The sequence below is a fragment of the Zerene cesonia genome, chromosome 4, assembly GCF_012273895.1.
Source record: "Zerene cesonia ecotype Mississippi chromosome 4, Zerene_cesonia_1.1, whole genome shotgun sequence".
Taxonomy (NCBI): Eukaryota; Metazoa; Arthropoda; class Insecta; order Lepidoptera; family Pieridae; genus Zerene; species Zerene cesonia.
Window position 1 is genome coordinate 3,596,095 of NC_052105.1, and position 14,355 is coordinate 3,610,449.

The 14,355-nt window shown below is 33.5% G+C and overlaps 2 protein-coding genes across 2 annotated transcripts in view; one reads left to right on the forward strand and one right to left on the reverse strand.

Annotated features, from left to right (window-relative positions):
• Positions 1-14,355, reverse strand: part of LOC119839741 (elongation factor-like GTPase 1) — a 101,731-nt gene that overhangs the window by 34,466 nt on the left and 52,910 nt on the right. The gene's annotated exons all lie outside the window — the stretch shown is intronic.
• LOC119839742 overlaps positions 9,365-14,355 on the forward strand; it is a 52,080-nt gene continuing 47,089 nt past the window's right edge. Inside the window, exon 1 of the mRNA XM_038366177.1 lies at positions 9,365-10,224. Coding sequence (XP_038222105.1) covers positions 9,433-10,224 — 792 coding nt within the window. The 5' untranslated portion in view covers positions 9,365-9,432. The remainder of the gene's footprint in view (positions 10,225-14,355) is intronic.

Consider the following 14,355-nt stretch of genomic DNA (forward strand, 5'->3'; position numbering starts at 1 on the left):
ACGAAACCAATCAATATCTGTTGGAGATATGTTAAGAGAACGCAGCATGCTAAGAAGGATGTCATGGTCAACTGTATTGAAGTATTTTATATTAATTGACATCATATTTCTCGCATCTAGTAAACGCAATATTATTTATCTTTTAGATTATGGAATATCTAGTAGCAAAATATTGGTATTTTCAAGAATGCTTTAATGTCGAAATTATAAAAGGGTATATTAATTATAAAAATGCATAGACACTCACATTTGAAACATGATTCTAACAAGAAACACTACGAATTGAGAATTTTTGTAGAAAATTAATCTCCAATTTTCCTCCGTCTATGAGTCACCAAATATTAAATTCTCTAATCGATTTTCACAAATACTCGCATTTTATGCCCCACAAGACTAGAACTATTTATTTTTGATAGATGCCACCTATTTAATCAAAACCAGACCTCTCGTTGAGCGAAGACTCACGCGTTAACCGTACCAGGACAGCAGAACTAGCTAACATATAGATATTATACTCATATCGTTTATTTATTATTAGTCCTTACAATATTCACAGTTCAACGACACTTCTTTAGTAGTCCTAGTCATGTAGTACAATCCTTATCCCACGGTTCGCGCTATTCACATAAATCTCCGCTTCGAGTAGTTCGATGTTAGTTACAGCGGATCTCGGGTTTCAAGCCGACTCCCATAGGAAGTGCAATTTAAGCGAACGTTTAAAGGGTAAAGGCTTAGTATAGTTTTAGTTAGACAACAATGTAGCTGATAAAATTTGTCATTTCGTCTTGCGCTTTATATTTATTTGTAGTAGTTAAATTATACGGTGTTTATTAATTCCTATGACAGTAAATGATTATTAATGAATTTGTAGTGTCCTTATCCTGTACTTTTTATACTCCTAGTTATATTGTATTAAAGCTTTTAAAACACCATGCTCCAATACTATACAAATGTACACCCCGCAAATAAGATAAAACACCATGCTCCAATACTATACAAATGTACACCCCGCAAATAAGATAAATAAACAACTAATTTTATATATATATATAATAAAGGACTATACAACAAATCATCTTATCTTCCATAAAAATATAAACAAGCCTTTTTCACATTACGTAACCTAGACTCTCAGTGCATACAGCGCACCTGGATTACCTTGACTTCTAAACCAATTACACTTGCGCTGCGCTTCTATTTCCCGCAAAGAAAGGACATGCCCTGCTCCCGCGCATTACTCCCCGTGGCCAATCATTGATTGCAATCTAATAACGAGGGAAGGGCGAAAAAACTATTCGCTTTCCGTTAATACACGGCCGTAATAGAGTGGTTTGTAATCATCTGCACTTCATAAAAACGCACTTTTCTACACCACTGTACCATGCGCTACAATTTACGTAAACTTCACTGTGTGCTGTATAATAAAGCTATTTATTTCTTTGTTGCTTTGATGTAATTACGTATTAAGTGCTTAATTATGAATTGTACTCACAAATTCAATGTGCTTAAAAGCTCTTTATGAAATACGAGGTTAAAGGCGCAGGTGCGTTTAGTTATAAAACCGTAGCAACAAATGAGCCGTAAAATACCAATAACAATAATTTTTAGATGTCTCAAAACCACGGTGAATGAACCTAAGAAAACATTAATAATTTCAGTTCGAAACATTCTTAATTCTTATCGACTCGAATTATTTACTTTACAATTAAAATAGTTATTACATAATATTTCAGTTAAAAATTGCCCATGCGTCGGTAAAAGGAAAGTTAGCAAAATTGTTAACATTTTCATTCTAAATGCTCTCATTTGTCGAAAATGTTATATGTAACACTCTGCAGGAAAAAAACTAACATATATGTATCAAGTCAACTATTGAAAAATAAGTTTGGTGTATTCTTTCTTAAAAATAAACAACAGTTCTGTTCGTATAAGAAATAATGATATAATTCACAGCAACTCACGTTCAACAGCTCTTATAGACAAAATATTACAGTATTATTATATAAAATCTAGGTTTCTGGCGACGTTCATAACAATCGGTACAGTTAGGACACCACGACTTTACTGAATTAAACTGTAATCCCACTAGCATCATTTCAATATTTCGTGATTTTCGTATCAAAACGCCACAGTTGTTTCCATTTAACATTCTATAATGGTTCTTATGTCGAATGGGTCAGGAGTTAGTTACGATTAGTGTTTTTATTGCAATTTCAAACTGTGCTTACCGAGAAAACGACATTTTATATTTCCTTATTATAAAAATCAAAGTATTGCATCTTAATTGAACTAATAACATTTAATTACGCATGATAAAGTTTAAGAACGAATGCTTGAATCCGGTCTAGATCCCCAAACTAAGGGAAAGAAAAACATTTAAATTTATTATTAATGTTTCGTAGTACGCAACTGTTGGCTATGTTTCCCCGTGTTACCTAAAAGGAATGGCTTATCTACGTCCTACGGGAATATTGCATTTTCCAGTTAAAAGCTGATTGTTAAATCAGACTGTAACTTGTTAAAAAGTTCGCAAGAGTAACAAATATGGAAATTGAGTGTATATTAAAAAAATCCTACAAAGCAGTTCTTTGGGAAAAACATACACATTACAAAACCTCTAGCTTCAATTGTTAAAGTGAAATTTAAGAAAAGACACATTTTGAACAATACATTTCATTCAAATAATTCATCTTTGCTACTGGAAGTAGGAATATAAAACAATAAGAACGGACGGTCAACCAATACACTTACATCGCACCAAACAAAGACATCAACGGGTTAATTTTCAAGACGTTTGATGGTTTCTACGAAACAGATACGGCGGGTAAGCAATCTGATTGTGGTGAGAACTATATGAGTGGAGCGGATTGCGGTTAAAAACTAGGATTCGTTAGCTGAGATTAATATTTAACCCAATTTCTCTTTGATTATTCAATTCAGCTTTAAAGTGTGCGATTGCTCGTGTAAAGCAATGTTTTAATTATTTATTTAACAATTTATTGTACCACACAAATTTAAAAGTACTCAAAATAAACATTAAAGGTACGTAGGAAAAGGATAAAGGAAAAAGCAAAATAAACGTAACGCTGGTTTTGTACATTTAACGTATGAAATATATTATCGAAGTGGCTGTTGAATTTGTTGTTGTCGTTAAAGAAGTGCAGACTAGTTCACGCTTGTTGTTCAAGATACAATGGTATACTAAGGGCAGTGAACTTAGATTAATGTCTCTTATTACATGATAGTCATCATCATCATCATCATCAGCCGATATATATACCATAATATGGGCTGCAGGGACACAGGACACATATGAGAGTTCAGGCCGTAATCCACCACGATCACATCTATCGAATATTTGATTCTTGGACATGCCGATATCGTCACGATTTTTTCCTGCACCGTTTTAACTGGATGATACTGGATGGCTGCAGTATTACAGTCACACTCAAAGCTTCATACATATTTAGGTATTTTTACAAGTGTTTTTGTAAACAACCACTAAATAGAACCGTCGCGTAGTTTCTACGGAGAAGTCTTTGATCTTGTGTAGTATGTTTTATATAAATTTGGAAAATGAATTCTTATTTTTGTACTTTACAGAGCTAACATCCGCGGCATTGTCAGAAGCTAAAGCTGCGCATAAAATATTCCCACGTATATAAAAAACACATTTACACATATCATATAATCTTATACTGTTTTCCGTAAATTAAATGCACTTCGGGGAATCCATAAGAACGGAGGCTAGACAACGCAATAAACACGTAATGAAATATTTATGCTAGCTTTGAAATATAAAGTGATTACGGGAATGAAATGAAAAAGTATTCCATTAAACGGCAGGCTATGCAGAGATTGTTTGCTCCGTCTATTTGCTGATGCACTGATTGAATCCTTAATTGGGACCACCCGGGAATCAATTTTGCCGTAGAAGAAACGCTACCGTGTTATAATATTGAAAAACTACTTTTTACTATCTTCTCAGTACCTACTGGCAAACAGGAATGTTAATTAAATTACGGGAAATATAGCATTACACCATCGCTGGTTGACAAATAATAATAGAGCGAATTAAAGATCTACTATTATATCTTAATATATTATTCTTCTTTTATTACATTACAGGATTTTGGATTCCAGCTCGACGAGCAATACCGAATCTGCAGTTTGTTCATAAAATCCTTTATGGTAACTCAGAGAGAGAGAGAGTTCTAGTCTTTACACCTAAGCCACTAAACCGAATTGGGTGAATTTTGGTAAAGAGTGAGTTTGACACCCAAGAAAGGACATAAGATATATGCTTTCCACGAAATCAACGGGACTATGCGGGTAAACCTCAGAAATTTCCTTTAGATACGAGGGAGATATAGAGGGAGAAGCTAAGAGCGTAAAACTAGTCCATTATACAGAGTAAATATTTGTTTGTTTAATTGTGATTAAAAGAAGATTGTGGCGTCTATCTATATATCATATTCAACATATATTTGTTATTCAATTTATAGTGCAACTATAAAATTTCGATAGATGAGTATTTTAGATGGGATTCTTAAGTAGTATCGCTATGGCAATAGTTTTAGTAAACCTGTACGAATATAAATCACCATGAGATGTTAATACCGACTCATAATAACAGAGATTGACAAGGTAGCATGAGATAGCGCATAGCTTTAAGAAATATCAGTAATAATATTAAATAAGTAGTGGTTGAGAATGGGGTACTGTACGATTGTTGTCATACTAAATTTGTTGCAAGTTCCGATGCATAGCTTGGAGTACGAAATAGTGACGTATTTTGACTTATTATTCCTCTAATGCAGTTATCTTCTAGGTTCAAATATTTACATACTCGAAGCACTACACCGCCCTTCGTTCTTCACCGAACTTTGTATGCCTATAGCCAAGAGTTCATGTACATATCCAATGATGAATATTTTTTTGAAATCGGTCCAGTAGTTCATGAGATTAGCGCGTTCAAACAAACAGAAACTTTTCAGAATATTATTAGTATAGATACGCTTCTCTTCTACGATTTTATGTATTTTATATAACACTGAGCTTTAATTATTTGAAGTAAAAATAGAATTAAAAAAATACAATCGCGCATTAATCATACAATTAGAATCAATATTGTAATACGTACGGATGTAGACACAAGAACTCGCTATGTGATGTATAGGTTATCCTATACGGTTAAACGATCTGTCTAACTTTAGTCTTCACGAATTAGAGGCATCAAATAAACTAAACTAAGGCCATAGAGGAAACAATCTAAGTTTCTACTTATATCATGTCACATTGTGTCCCAAAATAGAGTTGGGTTAACTAGGTAATCAGCTTATAGTGCGATAAAGTTCATACATAGAACTTCGAGATTTGATTGTATGATTTATTTGCACACGATGTTTTAAAGTTATAGTTTCTTTATTGCATTATAGAATATTATTTGATTTGATTACAATATATCAATATTTCATACATGTGTTATGTATATTTAAATATACACATAATTCGCGTAACTAATAATTTAAATATGTTTTTACTGTCGTTAAATTTGTGTTAGTAAGAAATATAATAACTTTTTTCAACCTTTTTTTTTCTTTTGTCATACTATTGGGAAAATCTTAAACAACAACATATTAAAACATTAAAAACATGGACCATTCGTTATATTCATCTATTATATATTAATAATATCTACAAATTATGTAATTTTATAAAAATTAAATAACATTTTTTTGAATGCAATACCTTATAATTTAATCCGTTATCTACTAAGGATTGCATTAATTCAGAAATAGCAAGATTTCCTCGACCTTATCTTAGCACATTGAAAACTCATAATGCGATTTGATCAGCAATCACTTGATAATGACGGCGAAGGAATGAGAGGGTCAAGGGACTCAAACCATAAGGACAGAGGAACGAAATGATGTGTAAAAGTGTTTCCAGCATTCGCACGATTATTATCCCGGTACAGTGGAGCCTGTTATTAAGTTCAGTTATTTCTCCGTCGGCTATGAGAATTGGCTACACTTTACAAATAAATAGGTACAGTAAAATCATCGGAGACCTGAAAATCACGGTTCAAATACGTGTCAATACGTCAAATAAAACTGATAAATAAATGTTTAGAAATTTAAAGGTTTAATTTAATAACCTGAATTATATTTAAATCTGCATTAAGTATATTTTAAGAATTTTAATTATCGAAAGAAAATATTAATATCCTTTACTCAAAAATGTGCGTTTGGCAAGAATGCAAAATTATAAAAGCTATATCCGAGTATAGGTTGAGATAATTGTATTAACTAAAGATACAATGATTCAATAATTTTCGATACAGATACAAAAAACAAATAATCTATTGAGATACATATATAATATACCGCTGCAGATGTATGTTCGTATAAAAACGCTAATTGAAAAATGCGATTCAATTGAATAAAGTTCAACATTCGGCCGTTAACATTTGATAATATTATTCGTTGATAATAGTGTGTTCCGTAAAAAGCGCTCACAGATCGGTGGGAAATATTCAAGAGAATTTGCAAACAATACTCTCTTATTATGCATTGGTTTTAAAATCGTGCCTATGTTTATTCAATGCAAGGAGTCGTGATTAGTTGTACGAGTATCGATGTAGCTCGCCATCCAACAATGCATAAGATCTTTCGAGCTGAATGTCCGATTCACGGAAACGAAATTTCACCCACTAACACAAAAATACATACGCAATTGACAGCTGAGTAAAATTCACATAATGGTTAAAGTGTGGACCGAAATTTCTAACTTATTGTCTTTTAAATCATTACTTTTGTCCTAACTCGAACCTCTCACAGTTGTACAATTCTTTGGTCTTTTTGTCACGATGCCACTTTTCCTTTTAACGATCATTCAATTACCTAAGAGAAACTGTGATTATAATACGATATATAGAGAACATAATGGGATTCTTTTATGTTTGCCACTCAATGGCAATTGTGTGAATTCGACGTCTAAATCTAATTTACTGCAGATATATTATACAGTACTTAAATAGCAAATTAGCAATCATCGCATTTTTTCGTACAATGAAAGGTTAATAGCATTTGCGAAGATCTAATGTGCTTGTTAAAATGTAATCAATATTGAAAGGATAGGAGTAGTTTTAACTGAATCCTACTTCCTACTAATATTATAAATGCGAAAGTTTGTTAGTATGTGTGTGTGATTGTTGCTCTTTCACGCAAAAACTACTAAACCGATTGCAATGAAATTTGGTACGTAGATAGCTGAACAACTGGAATAACATATAGGCAAATAATTTTTATCCCGATATTCCTACGGGATATGGACTTACGCGGGTGAAACCGCGGGATGTAGCTAGTATTCGATTGAGTTCAGTCGTTATCATTGCAAGTAGTTAAAAAAAATCTTAAGATAAAATGTGGGTGTTATTTTCTTCATAGAAAAGCTCTCCTCTGTTTTTTTTCTGGAAATAGATTCTAAAGACATATTTTCTGATTAATGAAAACACATGGTTAACTGATGATTCTTATAAAAAAAATACCCAAAATTGCATAATTCTGTCAATAGAGCTTTTACATTTTACAATTATTAAAAAAAAAACGCTTCCTACTCAGCTTATAGAATATCTTCTAAATTCGACAGATAGTGGATGAGTCGATGAGGGAGGGTCAAACCTTTTTTTTAGGCTTTTCAAACGGCATTTACTCTTGTCCTTATCAAGCACAAGCGCTTGGAGAGCGGCGGCCACAGTTTCTTCAAATACCTAATTTTCAAAAGTGTCTCTAGCCACATCTCTTCTTTAATGTTCAAGTTTTGTTAGAATAAATATAATATAATAAACCTGGGAAAAACTAATTGGAATGTTAGTAGGTATCTATAACGTACCAGTGACATCTTGCATCAGTTTGTGTGTCAATGTCAATGCTTCTCATGTGGGTGGGTGTGGGAACTACGCACTTACTACTTCTGTTGTTTTTACCGACTTCGAAAAGTACTATTTTTCTATAGTGTTTACAATGATCTCCAAGTGTTGAAATCAATTTCCGAAAAAAGGTATTCCGCAAATTACGTTTGATTGATTTGAAGAGGGTCTATGATACGCATTACAAGTGAATTACAAATTATGTGATGTCATAATGCAAGCAATAATGTGTTTTCGTATAAGTAAATCTATCATGTTACACAAAAGGTGTCATAATAGCTCGTATATGTCATAACTTCCTATAGGTGAGAAATGTAGAGAATGCATAAATTCATTTATTTCTCTTAATTCTATTCTAACACGTCTATTAATCATCCGCTTAACAAGATGGAATATTGAGAACCAATCTACTGCCAGGTGTTTTCTAAAGAAAGATATTAAGAAATTAATTTCCTTAATTAATTTCGACAAATACCTACATACTTCTAAGCAACCTGTTTTCCGTTTTTTTCTCATCCCAAAGTGTGTATACATTAACCCTAACTCACTAATCAAACCAATCCGTTCGACTTTCACAACAATATAACCCCGCAGTATTAAGCCGTCATATGAAGTGCGTCACTCACATTTTCTCACCAGATAACTCTCTTATCGGATCAGAAACAATGCGGCTCACCAGTAGTGAATGCCTGTGGATCATTATCTGCCTACCTACTTAACTTTTTCTTCCGTTTCAGATTTAAACTAGCATAGAGAATAGCATATAATTGACGCATTCAACACGTTAATACCTAGTTTAAAAACCGATCATGGCTTATTGATTCCATGTGTTGCTTAGACGTTTCATACAAAAAACCAAATTCTTAAATTCATTTAATTCATAATGGTTACATCGACAAAGCAGGGCACGATAATGCATCGTGGGAGTTAAAAAAATGTAAATATAAATAAAGAGTTTAAATAGAGCGTGCAGAAGTGATCTGTGAACATTACACGCTTTGCGGTGTCTCCGTTGGATTTTTATCAATTTTAGGTGGCAGACGTGGTTCAGCTCGGGCGTTTGGAAAATTAAACGCCAATGATTGAATAGCGGTAAAGTCATCTCGCATATAATGATTTAAGTATATATAAATAACGAATCATAACATGTACAATGTTATGATTCTCAATTGCATTATGAAAAAAAAGTTTCGGAAAGATGTAAATCATTGAAAAATAAGTACATTACATCACAAATGGAAACAAGCAAAAATCGCTTTTTTTGAAGAACTTTGTAGAAGAAATTCAATTCAACTATAATTACGACGACTTTATTTCACATATAACGTCCACTATCCTATTACCGAAAGGATTGCATTAACTTTCACGCGTATGCAATGCCCGCGTGCATTTGCAACACGACCCCATGAAATGAACCGGGTGAACGGTGGTGCGTTCGCCGGCAGTGCGCAGGCGCAGTCCCGCTCCGATCGTCACCGCGGCCGCACGCACGCCGCGACATGATTCGCCCACTGTACGTACTCATTGCGCTCGCCGCTCTCGCATCGGCCGTCGAACCGCCTAGGCCGCGGCTCATTGACTTCAACCCTTGGTCATGGATCCCGAACAACCGAAACAAATCTCCATCAATCATGGACTATTTCTTTCCACCGTCCCGAACTCCGAAACAATCTAATTTAGACCCGCCCGCAGACAGACAGCCCCCTACAGTACAAACTACCATGGACGATGCGGCCACCATGACCACACTGAACGAACGTCCCACAACCATGGCTAGGAAATCACATAATAGAATAAAAACGACCCTTCCAGCCCCCCGTCCTACCGCAACCATTCCACCGAAGACAAAAAAGACCTCCCATAGAACCACCCCCACGGAAACTGTCCCAACTGCCGAAACAAAAATAACTCAAACTATTAAAAGCGAGACTACAACAACGAAAGCGCCGGCTACCGTTCGGCCGACCAAACATTACTCCATCCGGCCAGTGCGAACCACAGAAACGCCAACAGTCCAGGATACAGCATCAACGTTGAACACGAATAGCGATAGCACAGAAACAATTGCTGTGGAGACAGCCGGGACTACCAATGAGGTTATGAAAGAAACCGTAGTTCCGACCCTCAGCACAGATCAGCATTCCACAGAAGGACCGTCCACAATATCTATGGAATCTACAACGTTGACGGAGAGCACCACGGAACCAGCAGATAGCCGCGAGGGATATCTGCCACTGCGAGACAAACCTCAACAGACGCACGTCAAGATCAACGATCAGACGAAAAAGGAGGTGAGTACGATATAGATTTTTAAACGATTAAACGAAAAGTACAATTTGACTTCCATTTATGGTTTGAAAGAAAGATAAATTGTGTCAATTAAAAAAAAAGTATACAATAAATAAATGTGTAATATAAATAATTCTATTAACTATGCATCATGTTATATCAAAAGATAATTGTATTGTATTAATTACATTTCATCGTGATTATTTGACCACAATAAAACTTAGCAAATTACTCGAAGCATTCTGCCGCAGCAACCTGTTAAATTTTCAGTTTTTATCGTGCATTGTGGCTTGCATAAGTGATCTGTATATAAAAGGTCAGATGTAATTACTGAAACAAATTAGCGAGTATTTTCAATTGGACGATCGTTCTCATATGAATTATTAAAGCGTTGAATTTCACATTTTTAACTTTCATTTTTTGTTGTAATATCGAAAAAGAACGTAAGGACAGTATTCAAAACAAATACGTTTACTTTGTAAGCTTTTATCACACTTAGAATGCTTTCAATACAAACTGATTTGCATTTTCACACGGGTCTCGCTAAGCAGAAGCTGCTATTGTCAGGAAGTTAAAAATCTCATTATGCACTTCAATAAATATTCATTATTGATAAGTTTTACACACATACAATTTCCGTGATTGAAACAAAAAGATGAAGCTTCAGTGAGAATGGACTCCATTAGTTAAGTACTATAAAAAGCGAAGTAATTATCGGTAAAAATTATCCACATTCAATCATTAGCTTAAACTCATTTGCAAGCGCTGAACAAAAAACCGTGAAGCCCCACGAGAATTATTAATTTTTCCGTGCAAGAAAAATGATAGATGAATACTCTTAAAACGAGTACCGTACTTTCACTGTTATCACGAAATTAATAAAAGCTTTATATAATTACGCTTTTAATTTATTTGTTATGTTAATGTCTTTTATTTTTACTTTTATATTCCGTGAATGATAGTTACGACTGAAATGAGTGCAGTTGTTACTCGAGCGAAAAACAATGGTTTTAGACGTGTGTATATGTTTTATTTTATTACTGTGATAATCAGAATGTATTCTTTAAAAACAAGTTAACTTAAAAAGATATTAACTTGTGTGCACAAATACGCATTATTAATCCAGTATTAAAGAATTCTATTTATTAAGAAAATGATAAAGCAGGTAAGTATTTTTGATGTTTTTGGAAAAGGTAAACAAGGTCAACAAATTCCTCGTAAGTTGTGACACTGAATTAAAATAGTACAGGTTTTGTCATAGTATAATATTAACAATACCCATTTCCTTAAATAACTTTGGTTTTCTAGTGCCGTCGGTGTCACTGAATTGTGATACTTACGGTGTTAGTTTATGATTCCAAATAATCGTTTTTTTTTTTAACTTTGTGTAGTTTTACATAACTACGGGCTAGTTAGAAGCTTAGCGGTTAGCTTGGGTTTCATTTGAATATGTGACATACGTTTCCTGACTCATAATACTATCTTGAGTCATAACAAAGACGAGTTCTATTGTCCCATATAATAAATCTAAATTTATAATGAACTTTTGCGGTCTACGTTATAATAATTTCAAAACTATTAGAAATATAGTTTAATTGAGTTTTTATATAAATTTTGAGCTTGCATTCATTTACTATTTAATAATTTAAACATATTTAACTGAAATTCAACGAAACCTAGTAGCAACAAAAGGTCAAAAAGTGACGGCAAAGAAACCCAAGCCAAGCCAAGCGTCCAAGCCTCAACTTTCATCTCATTAACGCCAAGCCGCATTGCGGAACAGCGACTTGGGACAGAAAATTTACTTGGGAACAATATTCTTTTCACTTTCGCCCGTATGAAACACACGATCACTCTGAGCTTTTCTAAATACCTATCGTCTTTCAAAACGCAACGTCACTAATAGGTTTTAAATATACCATCGCAATAGTTCTCTTTGCATTGTTAACTCGAGAAAGGCTTCAGTTCGAACGGTTTTCATTTCGTTCTGATCGTAAAATTTTATGCGCAAATCTACATCATCGGATAATGCCCGACTGAGAATGTTAACTGCAAAAGCAAATATTAAAACATTAATACTAAAGAATAAGTACGATATGGCTTTGGCGATTTGTGTGTGGTGCTTTGGTGATGTTTATTTGGCGTTAAATGTTATTATACTGTAAACGACACTGGCTGTTTAAAAGAGTTGGCATGCAACATTCCAGTTTACCAGTTAAGGTAATAAAATAGATAACAAATTAATAAAAAAAAAACATCTTTAACAAGTATCTACTGAAATTATTATCAGCAGGGTCAGATTTCGGATTCATCATTTTTTACATAACTATAATTTCACCAAAAAGGCTAGATCGATTTCACCAACGTTTTTGTTGTAATATTTAAGAGTAGTTGTAGTATTAAACAATAAAGAGATTCTAAGAGATTCGTTTCCTAGGATATAAAATACAGTATAACCAACTAAACTCAACAACACAACACGATAGTAGATAATTGATACTTCAAACAACTTATAAAATAGAATAATGTTACAATAACTATTTAAGATGATAATTGATCAACATGGTACGAATCGCAAAGATAATAGATTTAAAAATAGTAATCGTAACTAATTAATCAGTACGGATTACGGATAGAAAGTCGATAGCCGTGTTTATATTACAGTTTGCAAGAGAAAGGGCGTACTTTAGTACTTTAGGTACCAAAGCCAATAACTAGGTTGTGAGTCGCGAAGGAGTGCAAAGTGTTCGTTAAATGTTCGATAAAACATTACAGGTGTAACATTCGTTTTGAGAATATCCATTTGTTAAAGCTGAGTTGTCAGTTTATTTGAGATTATACGGTGTTAAGAGTTAAGGCACGGTTCGTGGATAGATTTTATGTGATAAATAGATCTTGATTCTATTTTTACATAATTATTATGAATTAATTGCATATCATGAATTAAGCTTTCAACCTAATCTATTTATTGAAATGGAATCCTAGCTTCATTGGTTTTCCCTTTTAAAATCGATTAAAATATGTATGATTTACACATTTTTATTATATTTTGAATTAGACGTGTGTCGTTTGAGTGATCAAAATTTAAATTTGCATAGCTGTGATAAATAAAAACATTTTTTATATTTATTATTATTATTCTAGATACTGCGCTACTGTAAAGACGTGCGTAACAAAACAATTAAATTTTGTGACATCTTTCAAATCAATTATAAGCTCTCAGCTTTCGTTTATGGTTCTCAAATAAATTGAATAATGTTTGCATAACTCGCGATTAGAAATGGTATTATTTTATACAATTAACAGTTCAAATGAATGAAAACTTTCTCATTTTTGTTTTAATAGTTGCCTTTGATTTCTGTTCGCATTTCGTATTTTAGTTTCACCCCCTTTTTAGTAGCGAAACCAAGCCTTATTAGGCTCTCATAATAAAGAAGTAGACAATAGATTGCATGTTATTTAATTCACCATGTATCATTATACTATCATATTTAAATTACTGTAATCATTCAAACTGTTACTACTCTAGTTAAATGTTAAACAGCATTTGAGCAAACTTCACGTCAATTTAACTGCACCGAGGCCTAATTACCTACTGACATTGAAATGGCCCGATAAAATTCCGCATCTAATTATGTTTAGAGGAGCATCATTTTTATAAATATTATCATGCCAATTACATCGTGTGCACGGCAATTTCGCGACAGCCCGCCAAAGTTACGGTTAAACGCTACGTGAGGAATTGTGGGACGTTATATGTATGTCTATAGATCAGGACAAAATGTGCTATCATAACCTGATTTACATTTGCTATATCATTAAAGAAACGGTCTTTTTTGATATCTGCATTTATAAATAAATTAATGCCGTACAGATAGTGCTGAAGCCTGGAATTAAACGGTGATTCTAGGGTTAAGATTGTATTGGCGATCTATTGATAACTTGATAATATGTAGGTATGTTGAAGGAAGGTTTGCTAAGCTTCAATACTTTTATTTCATTTTGAGAAATAACCGAAGGAGCGTTGTGGAGATTAGCTTATCTACATTAATAACATAAAAAGGGCATTAAATTGTATGCTTTATTGTATTTATTAACTATACAGTGACGTTAGGCTCTCTCTTCATCAATTC